General features: G+C 34.0%; 1 protein-coding gene across 1 annotated transcript in view; it reads left to right on the top strand.

The window, feature by feature from the left end:
• RBM44 (RNA binding motif protein 44) overlaps positions 1-10,524 on the top strand; it is a 31,607-nt gene extending 21,083 nt beyond the window's left edge. The window contains exons 9-15 of the mRNA XM_045558678.1: positions 66-180; positions 910-1,038; positions 3,535-3,611; positions 3,718-3,791; positions 5,523-5,811; positions 10,119-10,264; positions 10,401-10,524. Of these exons, the coding sequence (XP_045414634.1) occupies positions 66-180; positions 910-1,038; positions 3,535-3,611; positions 3,718-3,791; positions 5,523-5,811; positions 10,119-10,264; positions 10,401-10,524 (954 nt within the window). The remainder of the gene's footprint in view (positions 1-65; positions 181-909; positions 1,039-3,534; positions 3,612-3,717; positions 3,792-5,522; positions 5,812-10,118; positions 10,265-10,400) is intronic.
• Positions 10,525-24,043: the final 13,519 nt, after the last annotated feature.

The raw sequence follows: 24,043 nt of genomic DNA, 5'->3' as shown, positions 1-24,043 counted from the left end.
GTGCCTGTCACGTAGTAAGACCGCAGTAATTGTTAGTCCTTATTATTGTTTTTATTAATCCTCAGATATCTTTGTTATCTGACAATAGTCATCCTAAACAAGATACATCACCCAAGAAAGATGGTTTAAAAAATGGTGATATAAATGTAGACTTTGATCAACTGAAACTTGATGATAAAGGTTAGTATAAAAATATATTATCTTTCATAGTTGCCAGAAAACAAGGTTTAAAATATCTCTAGTGTTTATTCATTAAATCAAAATAAATATTTTTAATTGACTAAATTGGCATCATTCTGATTGTGCATGTTAAGTATGTTCTTATTATTTTTGCTTGACTTGTCTTTAAAGTCACCTAATATATCTGATAATGCTGAATAATAATATGGACTTTTATTCTTCTGCTTCATGTTTCCAATATGAAAACTCTTTCTTGTCTAATTATATCTCTGTAAATTGTGTACATTTTTTTAGTTTTGTCCTCTATTAAAAGAGATTATGGTCATTCCAAAAAGATCATTAATTTTAATAATATAAAGAGCTGCAGCACTATTTAGTCCTTTTAAAGAAGTTTTCTGTTATTCTGTATATAAAGATAATGTCTTTTTTCCAATAAAGAACAATTGAAAAATCAGAAAATTAACAGTTTTAATAAACTGGGAATCAGTATTAATTAAAGGGAAACTAGGAAGCAGATCACTTAAACTGAAAAGAACTTTTTATTTTGGGACTGCTGAAATCCCTTCTCACGGAATCTTTATGCTTGGTTGTCTTATATTGCTTAATATTCATCTTTAGATTTATATGTAAAACAAATAACATCATCGTGATTCATCATGTTTTTTAGATAACTTTTCAGAGGGTTAAACCTTATAGGTAATTCATAGCTCATTGTTTTGAATTTATTAGACTGTAGAAATTACCAAGAAATAAGTGAAGACTGGTTTGATGCTAAAGAAAACCTGACAGGAGTTGACTTCTCAGGAATACAAGAAAATCAAATAGAACAAGATAGATGGAATCCGAAATTTCCACTAGGTTGGTTTAACAATTTACTGAGAAATCCTAACCTATTTGTAAAAATAATGCTTAGCTGCTGCTTTGTTGTGTTGGGTGACTGGGCTATTTTAATATTTTATTTCTGTTTGTGGCTTTTCTTTATACAAAATGAGAAATTGGCCAGTTGGAGGTCAACTTTTTAAAGAGCAGAAAATTGCTAAAAGCTTAAATCCAAGATTTAGTTAGCAAGTAGATAACCTGCATCCTTTTCCACTGAGCCCTCATTGGACACTTTCCAGGTGTGGTTACCTGGTGAACAAAACCAACTTCTCAGTTTTCATCAGGTAACCAGCACTAATCTATCAAATTGGTGTTAGTGATGAAAACTATTTGCTTTCCCTCACTTTAGTAATTTCATCTATTTCAGGAATATTTTCATCTTTAGATGGTCCTTTAAATGCTTTCAATAGTTAGAATTTTCTCTAGTGCCTGTGATTATTCTATCATTTCTTGTGATAGCTATGCTACCTTCCTTTATTTTTATCTGTATATTTCTGTGGGTTTTTAAATTTTCCATATTAGCAATGGTTTTATTTTTTTTCTGCTTGTATAAATAATGGCTTATTAAGGTTTTTAAATAAAATATGAAAATATAAGAAAATTAAAATTACCTGGTTTCTCCAACCTGCAGTAACCACTATGAATATTTTAGTGACCATTTCAATGCATTTCTTTATGCATATATTAATACATATATACAACTTAAAATAATATTATATCATCTGATTTTATAGTAACTTTTTTTCTTGCCTTGCATTATTTTCCACCATATCACTTGTCACAATACTGTGTGTTTTGCTTACTTGATACTTGATTGATTACTTGGTTGACTGCCTTCCCACCCTTACATATTAGCTCAGCAAGATCAGGGATTTTTGTTCACTGCCAAGTACAGCATGCAGCCCATAGGGTATCCAGTAGATATTTTGTATTGAATTAGTGAAGGGTTAGGTGATAGGTGTAATGTATACCTTCTGACTCCTTTACTGTATGTACTGTATCTCTTCTTTTTCACTGCAATATAAAAATGTAAAGCTAGGTAGTTTCACTATTTTCTCTGTAGAATACATTTGTAATCCAAAGAGATTAACAAATTAAATGAAGTAAGTTAATGAAGAAGGTTAGGTATTAATTACCTAAAGATAAAAGACTCTGCCTGAATTTTAGCACTAATACTTAACAGGTTTGCGACCTAAACTCCTATGGCCTCAGTAACATCATCTGTAAAATGGAAATAATATTAATAATAGCTCCCTCATGGGGTAGTTGGGAGAATCATGTGAGATGATGTGTATATAAAGTGCTTAGCATATTGCCTGGAGCAGAGCATTCAATAAGTGCTAGGCTACTCTTGTTACTATTATTACTTAATGAAAACAACAAAATTTACAAGTCTCCCATTATTATTTAAAAATTATTAAAACATAAGTAAACGTACTCATGGATTCATTCAACAATATTTGTTTACTCCCTATATGCCAGGTATAGGATTTGCTAGTAATTCAAATCTCAATTTAGTGAATCTTTTTTGATTTCAGACCAGGTTCCCTTCACAATATTGATTATGAGATTGCAGTGTAAGAATTTTGAATTTTTTTTATCAAGCAAGAAAAAAATTATCTATAATCCTAGTATTTGTGGTTTCCAAAATCATGCTAACTCAAGTAATTTGTCTCTTGTTTTCTTATGTGCTCTTAACATTATCACAAGCTGTATAATACCTGTTGTTGATATTTGTCTGATTGAAAGGTTTTCTTGGTGCGCTATTTCCCCAACAAAGGAATGTGTGTAAAGAGGTCTCTCAAACCACTAGCTCTAGCCAGCACTAACACCCTGTGTACATTGTGTTCTCATAGCACTTCTCTGAACCAGAGACAAATGACAGACTTTTTTTAGTCGTGATGTATAGTCAGCCTATGGGTTCTATATTCATGGATTCAACCAACTTTCTTGTCATTATTTCCTAAACAATACAGCATAACAACTATTTATATAGAATTTACATTGTATTAGGTATTATAAGTAATCTAGAGATGATTTAAAGTATACAGGAGGATGTGTGTAGATTATATGCAAATACTATGCCATTTTGTATAAGGGATTTGAGCATCCTCAGATCTTGGTATCCGCAGGGAGTCCTAGAACCAATCCCCCGGGGATACCAAGGGACAGCTAGCTGTAAGTGATTACTCCATTTAGATGTAATTTATTCATTTGAGCTATGAGAAACTTAATATCAACTAATCCAACCCATTTATTTTTTAAGATAATATGATTAAGGCCAAGAAATCTTAACACTATACTCCATGCATTTGGTCTTCAGTCTAGTCTTGCTGATATTTGCTGATAACTGTATAATAAGCTTTCTGATAGTAAAAAGAAACCATGAAATATTTAGCAGTTTTTGATTTTCTCTTAAACATCTTGACACAATAATGATCATTTCTGTTGTATATTGTGTTTTTCTACAAGCAGAAATGAATGTTGAACCCTTACGAAGAGATAAAGGTTATTTGATACATGTTGGTGGTCTCTGCCCTTCAGTATCTGAGGTATGCCAAGATTTCTTTTTTGAACTTCATTTTTAAATTTATTAATTGTTCATATTATGATTATTTGTTTTTCTACTTTTCACAAACTTATTTCTCTTTTTTTTAGGCTGATTTAAGGTCTCATTTCCAGAAATACCAAGTTTCTGAAATTTCAATTTATGATTCTTCTACTAATTACAGGTGTGTGTTTCCCAAATTCAGTCAAATGTGCATTACTCTGTGCCTGCTGTTCACTAGAGGTTCTGTACCAAACATCAGCCACAGTGGTGATAAAGTCAAAGGCCATTCCCACAGGAGTGTCCCAGGCTAGTATAAGGGACACGTAGACATATAGTTGCTGTCATTATAGACAAATAGCTTCAGGCATTAGTTTGTGCTGTTCTTAATCAGATCTTTCTTTGATTTATACTTTGTAGCTTGTTATTAGTGGTATATACCAGACTTACTGACTTTTGTGTACTTTATCTTGTTACTTACTGTTTCGTAGGGAAAGTAGTAGAGTGCCTTAGTTAAGGAGAATAGGCTCCAGAAATAGATAACTTTTGTTCGTTCCCAGTTCTATCAGCAACTTGATGAATAAATTTGGGCAATTTACTTAACCTTTTTGTACCTCAGCCTCTTTGTCTATAAAGTGAGGTTAATAGTACTGTCATAGCATTGTTGTGAAACTATTATGAGTTAAATATGTAAAGCACTAGGAGTAAAGCCTGGCAGATAGTAGATGCACAAAAAATTGTATTCTATTATTTCTGATTTTAATTGCTTTGTAGACGACACTTTTATACTTTTTAGGTAGATAGCTACATCATCTGTATATAATCTCTTCCAATATGTATGTTACTACATTGTCAGATCATTCAAAAGTATCAAATCACAATGGTGATGGCTTAATGGAAATACCTTTACTGTCTTCTTATAAAAAATGATGGTTGTTCATTGCAGATATGAAAATCTTTATCAATTAAGAAAGAATCCTGTTTGTAGTTGGGGTTGAAATTTGTTAAAACATAGGTGTTTAATTTTATTTAATGGAGTCACCTAAGATTATATGCTTTTTAAATTTTACTCATTAATGTGGTATTAATACATTTCATTATATTAAAGTAGTATTATAATCCTATGAGTATTACCTGATGTGAAAGATTCTTTTAGTATCTTGTTGAATACTTAAAAAAAACTTTGTGGGTTTTTTTTTCTTAAGTATCATACATACTGTGTGGAAATTTAGAAAATATAGTTAAATGCAAAAATACAAGGAGGTTATAAAAAATTATTCGTAGTCTCATCATTTGAAAACAACCACTTTTCAGATTTGGTATATATCCTTCCACTGACACTGACTAGGTCTGGTGCTTTTATAGGAATAGCTCTTGCCTGACTTCCTCAATTATATGGTTAAAATTCTGATTAGATTTTCCAACTTTTTTTTTTTTTTTTTTTTTTTTGGTCTACATATTTTCCCACAGCAAGGCCACAAAGATATTCTCTTAAATATTCTGGTAAATGTTTTAAATTTTGACTTTCACATTGCAAGCCTTTGAGTCATCTGGAGGTTATGTTTGAATATAGGAATTAATTTTAATTTTTTTAGTATAAATAACTAGTCCCCAGATTGCTAATCTCTGCAACTTTATCATAAATCAGCTTTGCAAATGTTTTACATTAAATTTTAATATAAAATTAATAGGAGATAATTCATGAGAAATGCTCACTATCTTTTATTTCCCATCTTTGATTTTTATTTAGTTATCCTAAATAAATATTCTTCCTGATTCAAGCTAAGTATATCAACCTTTATAAGAGCATTTATTATTGTGAAAACCATATTTGAACTAGTGGTTACGAAATTAAGTTTGAGGTAATTTAAAGTCATTAATGAAAACCTTTTGGTCTTCTGCTTTTCTATTTTAGATATGCATCTCTTGCTTTCAAAAAAAACAGTGATGCAAAGATGGCTGTGAAAGAAATGAATGGGCTAGAAATAAATGGAAAATCAGTAAATGTGCGGCTTGTTAAAACTCCTGGAGAATACCCGTCACCACTTGCCTCCAAATTTGGGAATAAAACTAGTTTGAATAATTTGGAGAAAAGCACAGACAAAGAAATCAACTCAGCCATCCCTGTTCCTAGATTGCCCAGAACTAGGCCAAGGCAGCTGGGATCTGAGCAAGACAGTGAGTTTTTTTCTTTTGACCAGAAGGTTAGTTTCCTTGACATATCCCTTAAATGGTCTTTGTACATGCCATGTTGCTATAAGTAGCTTTGTAGAAAAAATAACTCCAGTATCAGTAGTCGTGAAGTGGGAATGAGAGCAGTAATCTGAATTGTTTTTAACCTTGGATCCACCCTAACCTGCTTTTGTACAATTCCAGTTGTTCCTGGGTATAAATCTAGATCTTTATAGACCTAGCTAAAGAGAAACTCATTCTTTTTAACTTTAGGGTCTTTGCCAGCCCTTTACAGCTGCAGTCCCCAATCCCTGGACCACAGACTGGTACCAGTCTGTGGCCTGTTAGGAACTGGGCTGCACAACAGGAGGTGAGCAGCGGGTGAATGAGCAAAGTTTCATCTGTATTTATAGCTGCTCCCCGTCACTTGCATCACCGCCTGAGCTCCGCCTCCTGTCAGATCAGCCGTGGAATTAGATTCTCATAAGAGCTCCAACCCTACTGTAAACTGCACACGCAAGGGATCATTAGCAAAGAGGGTTGACTGCACAGAGACCATAATAAATCAATTACTTGCAGACTAATATCAAAACCCTATCAGGGAGTGGCAAGTGACAATGTAGTAATATAGAAATAAAGTGTACAATAAATGTAATGCACTTGAGTCATTGCAAAACTATCCTCCTCATCTACCACCCAGCCTAGTCCATGGAAAAATTGTCTTCCATGAAACCAGGCCCTTGTGCCAAAAAGGTGGGGGACTGCTGCTTTACAGTCTTTTTTTTCTTCTTTATTCTTGAAGAAGAATATACTTACTTTACTCTGTAAGTAACTAATTATTATACTTTTATCATTTTTATAGCTAACTTTATCTCAAAATTGTTAAAACCATAAAATGTAGTCATTTTATTTTCCTGTGCCCTCATCTGTACCTCACTGAGGTTTTAAACACTATGTGGAAAATGATGGAAGTTTGCTTTGTTCACTCTTTCCACTGCTCAGCCAAATGCCTGGGATCCCGTAGGCATTCCACAGATCTTTCTTTTTAATGTACATACAGTAAAATGCACGTTTTGGTGTCTATGACTTTAGATGAATGCATACAGGCAAGTAACCACCACCATAATCAAGATACAAAACAGTTTCATCATTCCAGAAATTTCTCTCATGCTCTGATATATTTCCTGTTCTTACAATTTTACCTTTTTCAGAATGTCATGTAAATGAAATCATACTATGTAGCCCCAGTAGTCTGGCTTCTTTCACTTAGCTTAATGCATTTGACGTTGATCCATGCTGTTGTGTGTATCAGTATTTCATTCCTGTTCATGTATTTCTCATTTTTATTCAGTTATTTTCTTACCGAGTCTTGAATTCTTTATCAGATAGATACATAAACTGCAAATAATTCTTCTCAGCTTGTGCCTTGTCTTTTCATCTTAACAGTATCTTTCTCAGCAGGGGGTTTTAATTTTGATAAAGTATAATCTATTAATTTTGCTTTTATAACTTATACTTTTTAGTGTTGTAGCCAAGAGATGTTAGCATAATTCAAGGTCACAAAGGTTTTGAGTTAATTTTTATATATTGTTTCAGGTTGAATTGTGGTGGTTTTGTTTATTTGCATTTGTTTCTATTTTGCATATCGAATTGTTCCAGTGTCATTTGTTGAGAAGACTATCTAATTTCCATTGAATTACCTTTGCACCTTGTCCAAAAATCAATTGCCCCTATTTGTGTGGATCTGTTTCTAGACTGTAACAGTTCCATTGAACTGTTTATCTATTTTTCCACCCATACTACACGGCCTTGATTACTGTAGCTTTATAGTAACTCTTGAAATCAGGTGGAATGAGCCCTCTAACTTTATTATTTTTTTAAATCGTGGCTGTTCTAGTCTCTTTGTCTTGCTGTATAAATTTTATAATTCAGCTTGTCTATCTATAACAAAAATCCTACTTGGATTTTTATTGGGGTTACTTTGAATCTACAGATGAGCACAAATCCCTTTTTAATAAGTGGATGAAAGAATAAATATTTGTTGAATAAATAAATCTAAATTTTTACCTTAATAAGATAAAGGGAGCTCTTTTAACTATGTCTGTTTTCCAATCTTTTCCTAATTCCTGGAGTTATCACATTCCTTTTCTATACCATTACGATTTCCACTCACAGCCCTTTGTCTCTACTCGCAGTCAGGCAGAGCCCTTCTTTATCCTGACAGGAATTTCACTTGACTTTGCACTCCTTTGACGTTACTATCCTTATCTGTCCTGTGTTCTTATTGCCAAACTTCTCAATGAAGTGATTTATATACAATGTCTCAATTTCTTTGATTGCTTCTCTCCTTTGTCCTAATAATCGGACTTCAGTCGTTACACTTTCACTTGAACTGCTCTTTCCGTTGTCACTGGTGACCTTTTTACTGGTCTTTCCCCATCTGCCTTCTTCTTGACTCCTTGGCCTCCTCAAAATTAGTTATTTCTTTCTTGAAACTCTTTTCCTCTCATCTCAGTGACACTTTATGTTTATGATGGATTTTTTGTTTCCTTCTTTCCACAATAGGAAAGAAGGAAACAAAGTACAATTAGGTTACACAGGGACCTAAACAGAAGGTTTGAGAACTGTGGCTTCTCCTCTCTCTTCTTATGTAGCAATTAATATGGTTTCTTGCCTCTGCGTCTCTGTATTCATTCTCCTCCTCCTCTCTGCACACTGGTTTTCTCTGCTCATGACTGTTTTCTGCCCCCACTTGGCTTTGTTTTACTTAATTCTGACTCTACAGTATTTTCAGTTTGACAGATTAATTTGCTTCATATTCCAATTCCACATTCTTTAACAGGAAATATAATTGATCCAGCTTGTGATTCTTGTCTTAAATTAGCTCAAAAGACAACCTTCTTGGTCCAGCTGTGGCAGTGGGCTGTGAGGTTGGCAGAGGGAAGGTATAACTAGGGCCCTGTGGGCTGTCAGTGGTAGTTGTCTTAGAGTATATGGAGAGGGAAGCTCCTTGTACCATCTTTGTTAAACTATACTCCAAGTGCTCCCAACTTTGTAGCAATTTCTTTTTCCCTTTTTCTTTTTCTCAGATTCTCAACATTCTGTTCATTTGTTTAGAAAATATTTATTGTCTACAATGAGAGGCAAAATCATGATGATTAAAAACAACTTTTATATTTATAACCTGGTTCTACCTCCTACTCATCCTGTGACTCTGGGAGAGTTACCTCACTCTCTGAGCTTTTTATCTTAAAATGAGGATAATAGTTCTTACCTCAAACATTTAGAAGGTTAAATGGGCTTAATACAGAAACATTCTTGAATGTACTCGGTAAGTATAGCTATTATCGTTGCTATTACATAGCAGTAATTTGGCTTTTTCTTGGAGAGCTCATTTATTCTGTGGTTTCAACTATCACTTTAAACTATCACATTCCAATCTTTTATTTATTCAACAAAGACATTACATACCAACTGTGTGTACATTATTCTAGGAATTGGGAAAGCAACAGTGAACAAAATAGACAAAAATCTGTGTTTTTATATGAAGCTTAAATCTAGTGGGGGGAGATATGGCAATAAGTAAAATGTAATATTCTGATGTGACACAGCTAATATTTTATGTATTTTTCCCTGACTTTTCATCTAAGATTTAAAGTCTGAGCTGTTCCTTTGTTGAACTTTGATGGGATTTACAGTGGTTTCCCACAATTTATAGTCTACTTGCATGGTTAATAGTAACCAATTAATCATTTTATCTTTTCACAAGTGAAGGGGACTGCACTTTATATTACTATTTTCCCCCCATAACCTGTGACATAATTCTGGGCATATAGTTTGTGTTCATTACATACAGTATTTAGTAAATAAAATATAGAATATTTACAGTTACTCTTCAGACCAGCCTTTCTCAGTTGGATTGATTAAAAGAATTAAGCTTTAATGCCCTAAGCCTAAAACATTCATTTTATTTAATAGGTTAACCTCTCTCCTGTGCATCTAGAATGGATCTAGTTATGTCCTGTCTTTGGGAAGGTTGAGAAAATAGTTACATCATTTTCTGTGTTCTGTGGTTCAGAGGAGGAATCCCAGTTGAGAAAGGCTGATTTAGACATAGTCTCATAGACTTTATCATTACTATAAAAAAATATGTTGGGCATATTTTTTTAATACATGGCCCTGAACACAGCTGAAGTAAATTTACTTGGTATAAATAATCTTAAAAGTAAAATTTTTAGAACATTTGATTTTATTTATAATTTTAAAATTTATTTTAATTGAATAAGCTGGATTATCTCTATGTAATGGTTTTAAGAAAACTTTTAAAATGCTCACTTAGGGTGTCAAGAAGAATTGTAAACAAATTGAATCTGCTAAATTATTACCAGATGCACCTATTAGATTCATACCTCCAAATACGTTGAACTTGCGTAGCTTCACCAAGATCATGAAGAGACTGGCTGAATTACATCCAGAAGTCAGCAGGTGACAACTAAAGTTATATTTTAATTGGTTTTAAGCTTTTTGTGTAAAAGCATAGTTCAATTCAAAAACTTAGCTATAGTCTGAATGTGTTACTTTGAAAAAGACAAATGCTCATGTATGTTTTCCTTTTGCATAGAGACCATATTATAGAAGCTCTTCAGGAAGTAAGAATAAATCATAAAGGTTTTCTGAATGGCTTATCTATTAATACTATTGTGGAAATGACTTCATCTGTTTTGAAAAACTCTGCTTCCAGTTAGGAATAAAAACAAGAGGTAAAACAATCATATTCTTTTTTATCTAAATATTACTTTAAAATTTTAAGCTATTGATTTCATTTTTCACATAAAATGAATAATATTGAATTAAAAATAGTAAAATTTAAAAACAAACATATTACTATTAATATAAAACCACTTACCCCAAAATTGATTGGTTTAACATTTATCATCTCACAGTTTGCAGATTAAGATTCAAGGATGGCTTAGCTGGGTAGTTTTAGTTCAGAGTCTTTCATGTTGCAGTAAAGAAGTTGGCCTGGACCGTAGTCATCCAGAGGCCACACTGAGCCTGGAGTATCTCCTAAAATGGCTCATTCACATGGCTGTTGGCAAGAGGCCTTGATTCCTTATTACATGGGCCTTTCCATAGGACTCTTTGAATGCTTTTACATTGTGGCAGCTGGCTTCCCCTGAGCAAGAGAGCAAGATGGAAGCTGCTTTGTCCTACCCTCAGGAATCACAATCCATCATTTTGTCACATTCTATTAGATGAATATTCCTACATCATCTCACACTCAAGGGGAGGGAAATTTAACCCCACCTCTTAAAGAAAGGCATATCAAAGAATTTGTTTATATATTTTTAAATGACTGCCGATGAACATATACAATACCTTTTTACAAAATAGTAGAGACTTCTGTTTCCAGTTATAGGTGTGTAGATGACGCAAGCCAACTGTCGACTGAGAACAACTAGAAAAGCTGAATAAATATTAAAAAAAACATCTGCTTGAAGGCACTGATGAGCTGTCAAGATAATGATGAATTACTGGATCAGGGTACAAAGAGGAGTCTCAAAGTATGCCCAGTGTTTGGGGCCACTTTCCCCAGTATTATTTGCAGAGGGGAAGCTAGGAAGGAGTTCATGGGCCATTTTGATAGCATTGCAGCCAGGGGAATGGGGTCTTGGTAAATTCTCAGCATGGGAGTTGGGACCCCAAAGGGCTGTACTTGAGAATAAGTTTGAACTAGAAATACATGTTCCTCAGAAGGACTGTAACTCAGCTTCAGAACTTAGTCCCTAAATTAGATTGAGATGATCTTGGGTTATGGATTCTTCCAGGCAGAATTCTGCCTGGAAGAAATGAAAGTAAGACTTCTCTGGAAGAAAATAATATCATTTTAGGCCTCAAATTATTTATGCCAACAATTTTGTACTTGTTAGTTTATTTTATAAATAAGAACATACAATCAAAAATAATCATGGCCAGTGGGCACAGTGGCTCACACCTGTAGTCTCAGCACTTTAGGAAGCTGAGGCAGAAGGATCACTTGAGGCCAGGAGTTTTGAGACCAGCGTGGGCAACGTAGAAAGACTCCATCTCTACAAAAAATGAGGAAGACATTTCAAAAGCTCAGGGAAAGCTAGGCCTCTCACACCAGTTAGCCTAGCTGTGAATGCAAAGGACAAGTTCTTCAAGGAAATGCAAAGTGCCACTCCAGTGAACACATGAATGACAAAAAAGCAAAATAGCTTTATTGCTGATACAGAGAAAATTTGTGTGCTCTGTATAGATCACACCAGCTGCAACATTCTCTCAAGCCAAAATCTAATTTAGAGCAGGCTCCTCTCTTCAATTCCTTGAAGACAGAGAGAGGTGAGGAAGCTGCAGAAGAAAAGTATGAAGCTAGCAGTTGGTTCATGCGGGTTAAGTAAAGAAGCCATCTCCATAACATAAAAGTGCAAGGTGAAACAGCAAGTGCTGATGGATAAGCTGTAGCAAGTTATCCATAACATCTAGCTAGGGTAATTGATGAAAGTTGATACACTAAACAACAGATTTTTAATGTAGAAGAAATAGCTTTCTGTTAGAGGATATCATCTAAGACTTTCATAGCTAGAGAAGTCAATGCCTAGCTTCAAAGGACAGGCTGACTCTTATTAGGAGCTAATATAGCTGGTGACTTTAAATGGAAGCCTATGCTCATTTACCATTCTGACAATTCAAGAGTATTTAGGAATGATGCTAATTCTACTGTGCCTGTGCTCTGTAAGTGGAACAACAAAGCCTCGGTGACAACACGTCTGTTTACAGCATGATTTACTGAATCTTTTTAGCCTGCTCTTAAGACCTATTGCTCAGGAAAAGGTTCCTTTCAAAATATTACCCCTTATCAACAATGCACCTAGTCACCCAAGAGCTCTGATGGAGATGTACAAGGATATTAAAGTTGTTTTTATGCTTGCTAACATCCATTCTTCAGCCCGTGGACCAAGGAGTAATTTCAACTTTCAAGTCTTATTATTTAAGAAATATATTTTGCAGGCAGATCGCTAAGCCTGGGAGTTTGAGGCTGCAGTGAGCTAATTGCACCACTGCACTCTCACCTAGGTGACAGAGCAAGACCCTCTCTCAACAAAAAAAGAAAGAAATATATTTTGTAAGGCTGTAGCTGCCATATATACTGATTTCTTTGATGGATCTGGGCAAAGCAAATTGAAAGTTTTCTGGAAAGGATTTATCATTCTAGATGCCATTAAGAACATTTGTGATTCATGGGAGGAGGTCAAAATATCAACATTACCTGGAGTTTAGAAGTTGATTTCTACCCTTATGGATGACTTTGAGGGGGTTGAAGACTTTGGTAGAGGAAGTCACTGCACACATGGCAGAAATAGCAAGAGAACTAGAATTAGAAGTAGAGCCTGAAAGTCACTAAATTGTTGCAATCTCATCATAAAAGTTGAATGGATAAGCAGTTGCTTCTTGTGGATGAGCAAAGAAAGTGGTTTCCTGAGATGGAACCTACTCCTGGTGAAACTGCTGTGAACATTGTTGAAATGGCAACAAGATATTTATATTATTACATAAACTTAGTTGATAAAGCAGCAGGGTTTGAGAGAATTGACTCCAGTTTTGAAAGAAGTTCTGTGAGTTAAATGCTATCAAACAGCACTGCATACTATAGAGAATTCTTTTGTGAAAGGAAGAGTGAATTGATGTGTCAAACTTCATTATTGTCCTATTTTAAGAAACTGTCTCAGCCATCTCACCCTTTAGCAACCACAACCCTGATCAGTCAGGAGCCATCAATAGTGAAGCAAGACCCTCTACCAGCAAAAAGATTGACTCACCGAAGGCTCACATGATCATTAGCAATTTCTAGTAATAAAGTATTTTTAAAATTAAGGTAGGTAGGCTGGGCACGGTGGCTCATGCCTGTAATCCTAGCACTCTGGGAGGCTGAGGCGGGTGGATCGCTCAAGGTCAGGGGTTCGAGACCAGCCTCAGCAAGAGCAAGACCCCGTCTCTACTAAAAATAGAAAGAAATCATCTGGCCAACTAAAAATATATATAGAAAAAAAAAATTAGCCAGGCATGGTGGCACATGCCTGTAGTCCCAGCTACTCGGGAGGCTGAGGCAGGAGGATTGCTTGAGCCCAGGAGTTGGAGGTTGCAGTGAGCTAGGCTGATACCATGGCACTCTAGCCCGGGCAACAGAGTAAGACTCTGTCTCAAAAAAAAAAAAAAAAAAAATTTAAGGTAGGTACTTCATGTTTTTAGACAATGCTATAGCACACTTAATAAACTACAGTGTTCTTTATGCACTGGGAAACCAAAAAAGTCACATAACTCACTTTACTGCAGTGGTCTGGAACCAAACCCACAATATCTCCAAAGTCTGCCTGTGGTGATTTCTAATATCTGTGTAACTGGAGTTTTAACAAAAAAAGGAGAGGAAAGAGAAAATAGAGCAGATATAATATTTGAAAAAATTGTGGCTCAATTATTTTGAAAATAGTGAAAAACATCAAGATTCAAATTCAGTAAAACCCTTTTAAATCCTAAGTATGAAAAATAAAAATATCGGAGAAAAACTGCTTTAAAAAATCAAAACCAGAAAGAAAATCTATGAAGCAGCTGGAAGGAAAAAGTTTACCTTGAGTGCAGCAATTATACTGATATTTGATTCTCAACATAAACTGTCAAATAATTCTATAAACTTCAGGGATTCTGTACCCCAGAAAAGAGCCTTCAAGAATGAATATAAAATAATTTTCACACAAATAAAAAAAACTGATTTGTTACTTTAGAATTAGACCCACTCTAAAGAAAATACTATAGCATTCTCTGGGAAGAAGGAAAGTAATTTTAAATGAAAAGTCAAAGGTACAAGAGAAATGAAGATTTAAAAAGTAATTATGTGGTGTATCTCAACTGACTTATAAAACAAGAATAATAGTGTGGGGGGGTCTAATTGAAATGCATGACAATGCTAGTATTGTTGAGGGTAACTGTTCTAAGCACCTTGCAGTTTAGTAAGAGGGTAAAATGTCCTTTTTGGGGGGGGTCCCCAAGATCACCCCAGGCTCCGTCATTTGGCTGGAGAACTCACATGACTTATATATAGTTGTAGTCATGGCTGTGATTTATTACAAGATACAAAGCAAGATCAGCAAAGGGAAAAGACATATGAGATGAAGTCTGGAGGAAATAAGCTTCTGAGATTCCTCTCTCAGTGGAGTCACATAGAGTTTGCTTAATTCCTCCAGTAATCAATTGTTACAGCATCTACAAAATGTTGTCTACCAAGGAAGCTCATTAAAGTCTCAATGCCCAGACATTTTATTGGAGGTTGCTCATGTACGGACCTTCTGCCTAGCACATACTGAAGTTCCAGACTCCTTCAGAGAGCAAGCCACTGTTGAGCATAAACCACATTGGTGTACAGTTTTAAAATGGTGAGGTACTTATCAGTGCTGGAAATAGTGAGAAGCCTCCCCTCACCCTCCACCCTGACAAATTGTAGTTTCCAGACATCAGCCAGGGGCCACCCTTGCAAGCAGATCTTTCTAAGGATATCAGTCTCAGGCCTACTATGTTAACTCTCTTTGCCACACATGTACAAGTTGATATCAGATTCTGATAACTGAAGAATGCATGTTGTAATTTTGGGGGCAACCCTAAAAGAATAATTTTGAAAAGCATACAAAAAGGTTGGACCTCTACTTACACCATATCCAAAAATTAATTCAAAGTGGATCAAAGACTTAAACATAGGAGTAAAAACTATAAAACTCTTAGAAGTAAACAGAGTTGAAAAACCTTCACAACATTGGATTTGGCAATGATCTCTTAGATATGACACCAAAGCACAGGCAGCAAAAGAAAAAAATAAATAAATTAGAGTTTGTTAAAATTAAAAGTTTTGAACATCAAAGGACAATATCAAAAGAGTGAAAAGGCAACCCATGGAATGAGAGAAAATATTTGCAAATTGTATTAGGTTATTAAGTATGAAATGTCTGATCTCCTTAAGTACAAAGTTTGACAGTTGGTATCTCTGACATTTCACTTCAACACTTGTTTTATTTTTATTATGAAGGTATATTCTCAGTCTTTCAAACTCACATTTTGGCTTATGATTATCTTTCAAAGTTTTTTGGGGGGGGCAATTTTTGTGAAACCATGGATAAGTCAAAAATTTTTTGTTATTTTTGAATATGAGTCTGTCAATGGAACCAGTACAGTGCAGACAGCTTGAAATATCAACGAAGTGTTTGGGAAGGATATAGCTAATGAACACCCAGTATTATCAATGCTTTGAAGTTCCAATCTGGTGGTTTTAATCTGGAAAATGAGCCACTTGGGCAACCTGAGACCAAGGTGGATAATGATGAGCTAAAAGTTGTAGTGGAAGCGAATCCATCTCAATGGACACATGAATTAGCAGCAAAGTTTGATGTTACTGTTCCAGCAGCATTGCACCATTTGAAACAAATTGCCAAGGTTAAGAAGCTAGATAAATGGGTTCTGCATGAATTAAATGAGTGTCAGAAGAGAAATCATCTCGAAGCTTGCCTTTCTTTGCTGCCACAACATAAAGATGAGCCATTTCTATACCATATTGTTACGTGTGATGAAAAATGTATTATTTTTGATAATTGCAAGCATTTGGCACAATGGTTAGATAAAGATGCAGTGCCAAAACACAGTCCAAAACTGAATATTCATCAAAAAAAGCTAATGGTGTCTGTTTGGTGTCCAGTGCTGGTATTATCCACTACAGCTTAATGAAGCCTGGTCAATGGATTACAGTGGATGTCTACTGCAACCAGTTGGATGAAATGATGAGGATGCTTGCGATTAAGCAGCGAGATTGGTTGATAGAGACAGGCCAATCCTCTTGCAAGACAATACTCAACCACACATTGCACAAACAACACTGCTATAACTACAGAGGCTGGACTTGGAAACTCTCTGTCATCCACCATATTCACCAGACCTTGTATCAACTAACTGTCACTTCCAGGGTTTGGCCATTTCTTGAAAGGAAAAATACTCAATTCTCAACAAGCTATGGAAAACACCTTTCGAGATTTCATTGCCATTTGCTCTCCAGGCTTCTTCACTGCTAGCATAAACAAGCTACCATTAAGATGGAAAAACTGTGTCAATAGTTTAGGCACATACTTTGATTAATTGTACCGCTTCTTGTTTTAAGATACAATAAACCACACTTTTGATTCAAAATCAGACATTTCATATTTAATGACCTAAATATATCTGATGAGGGATTGATACTCAGAATATATAAAGAACTACAACTCAACAAGAAAACCACCCAATTAAAAAATGGGCAAAGGATCTGAGTAGATATTTCTCCAAAGATACACAAATTGCCAATAAGCACACAAAAAGGTGTTCAATATTACTACTTATTAGGGAAAAACAATTGAAACCACAATGGGAAGCCAGGTGCTGTGGCATGCTCCTGTAGTCCTAGCTACTCAAGAGGATTGCTTGAGCCCAGGAATTCAAGACCAGGCTAGACAACATAGCAAGACCCCATCTCAAAACACACACACACACACACACACAGTATGAGATACCACTTCATACCCATTAGGATGGCTATTACCCAAAAAACAGAAGATAATAATGTTATGGAGAAACTGGAAGCTTTGTGCATTGCTGGTGGTAATGTGAGATAGCACCACTGCTGTGGAAAACAATATGGCAGTAACTTAAAACATTAACATGGCATTAATATATAATCCAACAATTCCACTTCTGAGTATATGCCCAAAAGAAGTGAAAACAAGAACTCTTAGAAGTATTTGTACTCCCATGTTCATAGTAGCATTCACAATAGCTAAAAGGTGGAAGCAACCCAAGTGTCCATTGTTAGATGAATGGATCAAGACAATGTGTGGCATATACATATAACGGATTATTATTCAACTTTGAAAAGTAAGGAAATTCCAATCCATTATACAACATGGAAGAACTTTGAACATTAAGCTAAGTTAAATAAGTTAGTCACAAAGGATAAATGCAATATGATTCCATTTTTATGAGATATTTAAATTCATAGAGACAAGGTATAATGGTGTTTTTCAGGGGCTGGGAGAAGGGGAGAATAACAAGTTAGTGTTTAATTGGTACAGAATTTCACCTTGGGACAATGGAAAAATTCTGGAGATTGGTGGTGATGGTTGCACAACAATGTGAATTTACTTAATGCCACACAACTGTGTATTTAAAAATGGCAGGGTTTGTTATGTATATTTTACCACAAGAAAAAGTGTATAATTCCCATACTATTATAGGAGGAGAGATATGGATTAATAAAAAATAGTACAAAAGTAGGTAATAAAGGAAAGTAAAAAAACACATAGAAGAGTCAAGATAAATAGGAAGTGCTTAGTAAGATGATGAAAAGCTAATTATGTCAGCAAATATAACTATAAATGTAAATGAACTAAATATTACTATAAAAAACTAAGATTATCAGATTGGATATTTGAAAACAAACCTTTGTAGTATCTTTAGAGATATATCTAAAAAATACCAGTATATCAAAAGATAAGTCATAATATGTAACCAAAATATACCCCTGTAATTTCCTGAAATAAAAAATAAATAATTTAAAAAGATAAAAGCATGGAAAAAGAAATAAATAATAACTCAAGATTCTTATGCATCTAATAAAATACCTTCAAAATATATGAAACAAATATTTCCAGAACTAGCAAGGGCAATGGCAATTCTGCTATTGTAATGGGAGATTTTAATCATACCTCTTTAACTGATGGAAACAGCAGACAAATCAATAATGTTGTAGAACATTTGAACTATCCAAATAACCAACTTGACTTACTGGACTTATATAGAACATAGTGCACACAAGAACTGCAAAGTCAAGTCACTTCAGGTCTCCTGAAATATTTAGTTTCACCATGTGCTGGACCATAAAAATAAGTCTCAGTAAATACCAGTGGACTAAAAAAAGTTTTCTGACTACAATGCTAATAACCTAGAAATCAGTAATGAAAAGCTCTGTTTTGGAAATATATGTCTAGATAACCAGTGAATGAAAGAAGTCATAATGAAAATTAGAACATAATGTTTTAGTGGATGATAATGAAAATGCTCCATGTCAAAACTTGTGGGATGCAGTTAGAGCTGTGCTAACTGAAATGGATAGCTTTAAATGCCTGTGTCACAGAAGAAAAACGACAGAAAATTAATGACCAAAATATATAACTAAAGAAGTTTGGAGAAAAACAAGAAAAGTAATAACCCAAAGGAAGTATAAGAAAGGAAATAATTGAAGTGTGGAAACTAATGAAACAAAAACAAATATAAGAAGCAAATCCAAAAGTTGATTCTTGAAGAAATATAATAAAATTGATTTTTATATTAATTTTGTATTGGCAGATATAAATTTATCATATTAAATGATATGTGATTAAACTGATTAAGAAAATAATGAAAAGGCAAAAATAGCCAAAGTAAAGAATTTTTTCCAAGAAAGGAAGTATGACTATAGATTTTATAGACATTAAAAAGACAATAGAGGACATTGTGAATGACTTTAATGCATTTAAAATTTTAGATTAAATGGGCCACTTCCTAGAAAAAATTTAACAGAAATGACACTAGGCGTTACAAAACATATTACTGGTCCTATATTTATTAAAGATATTGAATCATAAATAGAATCCCACAAAATAAAATCCAGGCTCTGATGGCTACATTGATGACTTCTCCCAAACACCTAAAGAAGAAAGAACATCATTCTAAAAAGCCTTCCAGAGAAATCAGCAGTCTGAACACCAACACCAGATAAAGACATTACAAGAATGGAAAAGTAAAGACCAGTCTCATAAACATGGATGCAAAAACTTCTAAACAAAATATAACGAACTTAATTCAGCAATTTATGAAAAAAATAATACATTATAGCCGAATTGACTTCAGGAATGCAAGATTGAGCTAACATTGGAAAATCAATGTAAGAGAGGGTAATTATGTTAATGTTTTATCAATAGGAACCAAGACCTTTTGTGTACAAGGAAAAAGATATGGGTTGAAAAATTAAGAGTGGAGTTTTAAATTCTATACCATTACATTTGAGTCAGAAGTAATATAAACTCATTTTGTATTTTAAAAATACATATTTTAGCATTTCCACTGGAAACACTTAGAAGCAGTGACAACCCAATTACATTGAGCACAACTAGCATCTAGATTGTCATTTCTAAATACCATTTCCTACTTGTTTTCCTTTTTACAGCCACACATTTAAATATACTGCTTTATATTTGCTTTCTTAACCATCGTACCTATCTTGTTTCTACCCCCAGTAATTTATTCAGCCTAATCTTGACAATTTCCAACTTAGTTCCCAAATAATCAGCTAAGTACTTTCCTCATTCTTCATACTCCTAAACCATGTTGTTACATTTCATAGTCTTTATGAGCCATTCCCTTACAATTATTTTAAATTAAGATACAACATATTTACAATAAAGTACACTAATCCAAACTGTACAGCTCAATGAATTTTCACATGTCTATGCACAGGTCTATATACCAGGTCAAAGTATATAAGGTTTCCAGTATCCCAGGAGATTCCTACATGCCCCTTCTCAGTTATTACCCACACACAACTACCCACAGAGATAACCTTGTTCTGACTTTTGAGTGCTCAAAATTCAGCAATGAAAACATAAAATCCCTGCCTTCAAGGACCTTACCTTCTGGAGAGGAGAAGGAAATACATCAAAAAGATAATTTCAAATAGTGACAAATTATACAAAGCAGAGTAATGGGCTAGAAAATAACTGGGGTAGCTTAGGTGCTTCATAGTGAATGAAGTAAATTTATCACCCGACTTCAAGTGATTTTTCTGTTTAAAACACTGCAACGTTTTTTACCACTTTGACAGTTTGGTTTTTTCTGTTAAAATAGTCTGAAAAGTTCTCTGTGTATATATCTGGTGGCCTGTTTCTGTTAATTTAGTAAAAGAGTTTAATGACTTGATTAATCATGAAATAGAGTTTAATGGTAAAGAACTGTATATGATATTCATGTATATGATAAATGTTTTATCAAAATGATCAGTTTAATAGAGTATACTGATAACTAATTATGTATTTTTCTGGAATTTTGGATTTAGCTTAGTTGACATGTTTATTTATTTATTGTTGATTTCTTTCTTCTCATCTTGACCCTATAGGATTTCCCTGGAAAGCATGAGATCCCTGCTTCAGAGAATGTCCTACAGCACTTAGAAAAAAATAATAGCAAAATGATGTAATTAAATAGGCTCTATAAATGGACTTAGCTGTTAAAATATTCTACTTTATAGCCCTCCTTTAAAATCTAGCAACAGTTGCCTCTATAATATTAAGATCTTCTCTATATAAAAAATAGAATTTTAATAAATTACAAAACTTTATTTTGAACTCATTACTTAGAGACTTCAAGCTGCATATTTTGGATTAGAAAAAATAGTCTTGTCCACTTAAAAAACCTTTATTAAATTGGTTCTTTAAAATATTGACTGAGAGGTTTGTGAAATGATTTCAATACATTTAAAAAAATGTAATTTACATGTGAAGTTCATATCTTAGTTATAGTTTTCAGTTGTCTTAAGACTCTTACATTGGACTATAGGATAACAGATAAATAAACTGAATCTATAGGTAACACAACATTTTGGAATGTGTATATTTTTAAACTTCCAAGATAATTAAATTACTGCTGTGATACATTTGATGCATTTTTGTGACCTCAGTATAAAACATTCAGGTGTATTATCCTGGTTTTCACTGGAAATGATGAACTCATGAGTGCTTTGGTAAAGTACATAAATTTTAATGGTCACCATATTGCTAGCATTCATTTTGTGATAAGCTCTGTTGTATTAGGTTAGAGTGTAAATTGGAACAATCTTAAAAGGCTAATTTTGTGCTTTAATAGCAATATAGAATATAAGCTTTAATTGCTTTTTAAAAGTAGCATACTGTTTAAAGTTGCATTTTTACGAGTAAGATTAACATTTAAGTATGCTTTTTGTTCTTCAAATGTTTAGAGCATCCAATATTTAGTTGGTATCACTTGATTAAAAATTACCCATTTAACATTTATATTTGATGTATTTATATTTAGGCAGCTAATTCGTATTGCCACTGTAAATTTAATACTTTCTACAGGTTCAATGGCATTTTCCAAGTGTAAATTAACCTATGAGTATGTACACAGAATATACATGGATGATAAGGCTATATCAAACTACTGGATTTCAAAATTTTCCTCTTTTATAGGATTTTTGAGAATACGGTTTTATTTCATATATTAGTTGGTATCCAGTTATTAACACATCTACTCCAATGTCTACCAGGAATTGGGTTCCAGAAAAAAATTAAAATTTAAAAGGACCCTATTTAATGAAACTTTAGAATCATTGGTTTGGGCCATACATCAAATTAGAATCCTAAAATTATAGGATTTTTTCCCTATATGTTAAGTTACATGGTTAGTTATATTAAAAGGCTACATTCAGAATTAGCACTGAATAAACCTGCAACATGGAATAGACATTATTTTCAACATACTAGCAGAAATAAGCATACCTCTAGTCATTTGTTTCTAAAAGGAATGATAAAGTGGAATTCCCTTTTAACAGTAACATAGAGACAAAATTACTGCATTTGATTTGGGGAAAGGATAAGAAAGGTTATTTGAAATTATAACTTTCAGGTCTTTTGCAATAAAGAAGTACTCTCCAGAAACTGCAGGTAAGGACCAGGCAACTTTTGTAAATTGCAGGGCTTTCAGCTGTGACCAGTAAATTGATAGTAAATTGTTCTTAAGCTTCCCTAGTTAAATTTAAAAACTGGAGTTATGCTTCATGAATATTTTGGAACCTCAAATGAAAAATCATTGTTTATCTTACTCTCTAAAATCTCTAATTTGACGTTAGATAATTATGTAAAATTCTTGTAGAATTGTTGAAGACTGGTTAGATGGTCCAAGTTTTCAAAAATCTTCACTAACAAAATTTCACATAATTTTATCATATGTATATTATCGCTCAAAATCATTTTTCTTTCATACTGTAGCATTAGGGTACCAAAGAGCACTTAACAATATCAACATATATAGATAATTATGTTTGGAGATAGCCAAAGATCTGAGATGTTATAAATACCCTAAGACTGTCAGCAAAAAAAGTGGGACTAAAAATTCCCGATTGGCTCTGCCTGATGCCAACCTGAATTCTGGTCAAAGGCAAAAATATGTGTGAATGAGAAGCTCAGTGTAACATGTAGTTTAAAGAAATGGTTCTCAACCAGTAATCTGTATATATTGACTTTTAAGTACGGCTTTTTCACTATCAACCATTGTTACTAATTATCAAATGTATATATGGCACATAATAGTAAAATGTTTAATATATGGGAAGAACAGTGACCTTCTAAGATGTCCTGTTAATGTATCTAACATGGCAAAGGGAATTAAGGTTGCAGATGTAAGTAATGTTTGTTAATCAGCTGACCTTGAAAAGGGGAGCTCATCCTGGATTATCCAGCTGGGCTTGATCTTATTCCACGAGTCCTTAAAAACTGAAGAGCCAAAAGAGAAAACCAGAGAAATGGCATTGAGAGAACTCTACCCAGTGGCTGGTTTTGAGGACAGTAGCCAAGGAATGTGGGTGGCCCGGAGAAGCTGGAACAGGCAAGGAGACAGATGTTCCCTGGAGCCACCAGAGTGAATGCAGCCCGGCCGATGCCTTGATTTTAGTCCAGTGAGACCTATGTCAGACTTCTAACCTCCAGAAGTATAAATTTAATAATAAAGTTGTGTTGCTTAAGTCACCAAGTTTATGGTAATGTTATATAAGCAATAGAAAACATAATTGTTCTCTCTATAAACTGTCAGGAATAATATAAGATTATTTACAGTTTCTATGTCTCTTTGTCTAGATTTTGCCCTGGGGGGGGAAGTTATGTATGAATTATGAGTGTTATATAAGTTCCCAGTTACTAGTATTTACATTGAATTTATACTTTAATAACATGATAGGGTTGATAGTAATGCTCTCCAGACAGATCAGAAGATGTCTTCACTACTTACATTATAGACATTGACGGCATGCTATAAAGGGCTTTTGCTTTAACTGCCAGGAAGCTGATAGCCAAACTTGTGGTTCATCTTTAATGGTTACTGTCTAAGAATGCAGGCTCTGCAGCGTTTTCTGTG

This window comes from Lemur catta, chromosome 8 (assembly GCF_020740605.2).
Source record: "Lemur catta isolate mLemCat1 chromosome 8, mLemCat1.pri, whole genome shotgun sequence".
NCBI lineage: Eukaryota > Metazoa > Chordata > Mammalia > Primates > Lemuridae > Lemur > Lemur catta.
Note: the sequence above shows the minus strand (reverse complement) of the source record. Positions and strands in the feature narration are given on the sequence as shown.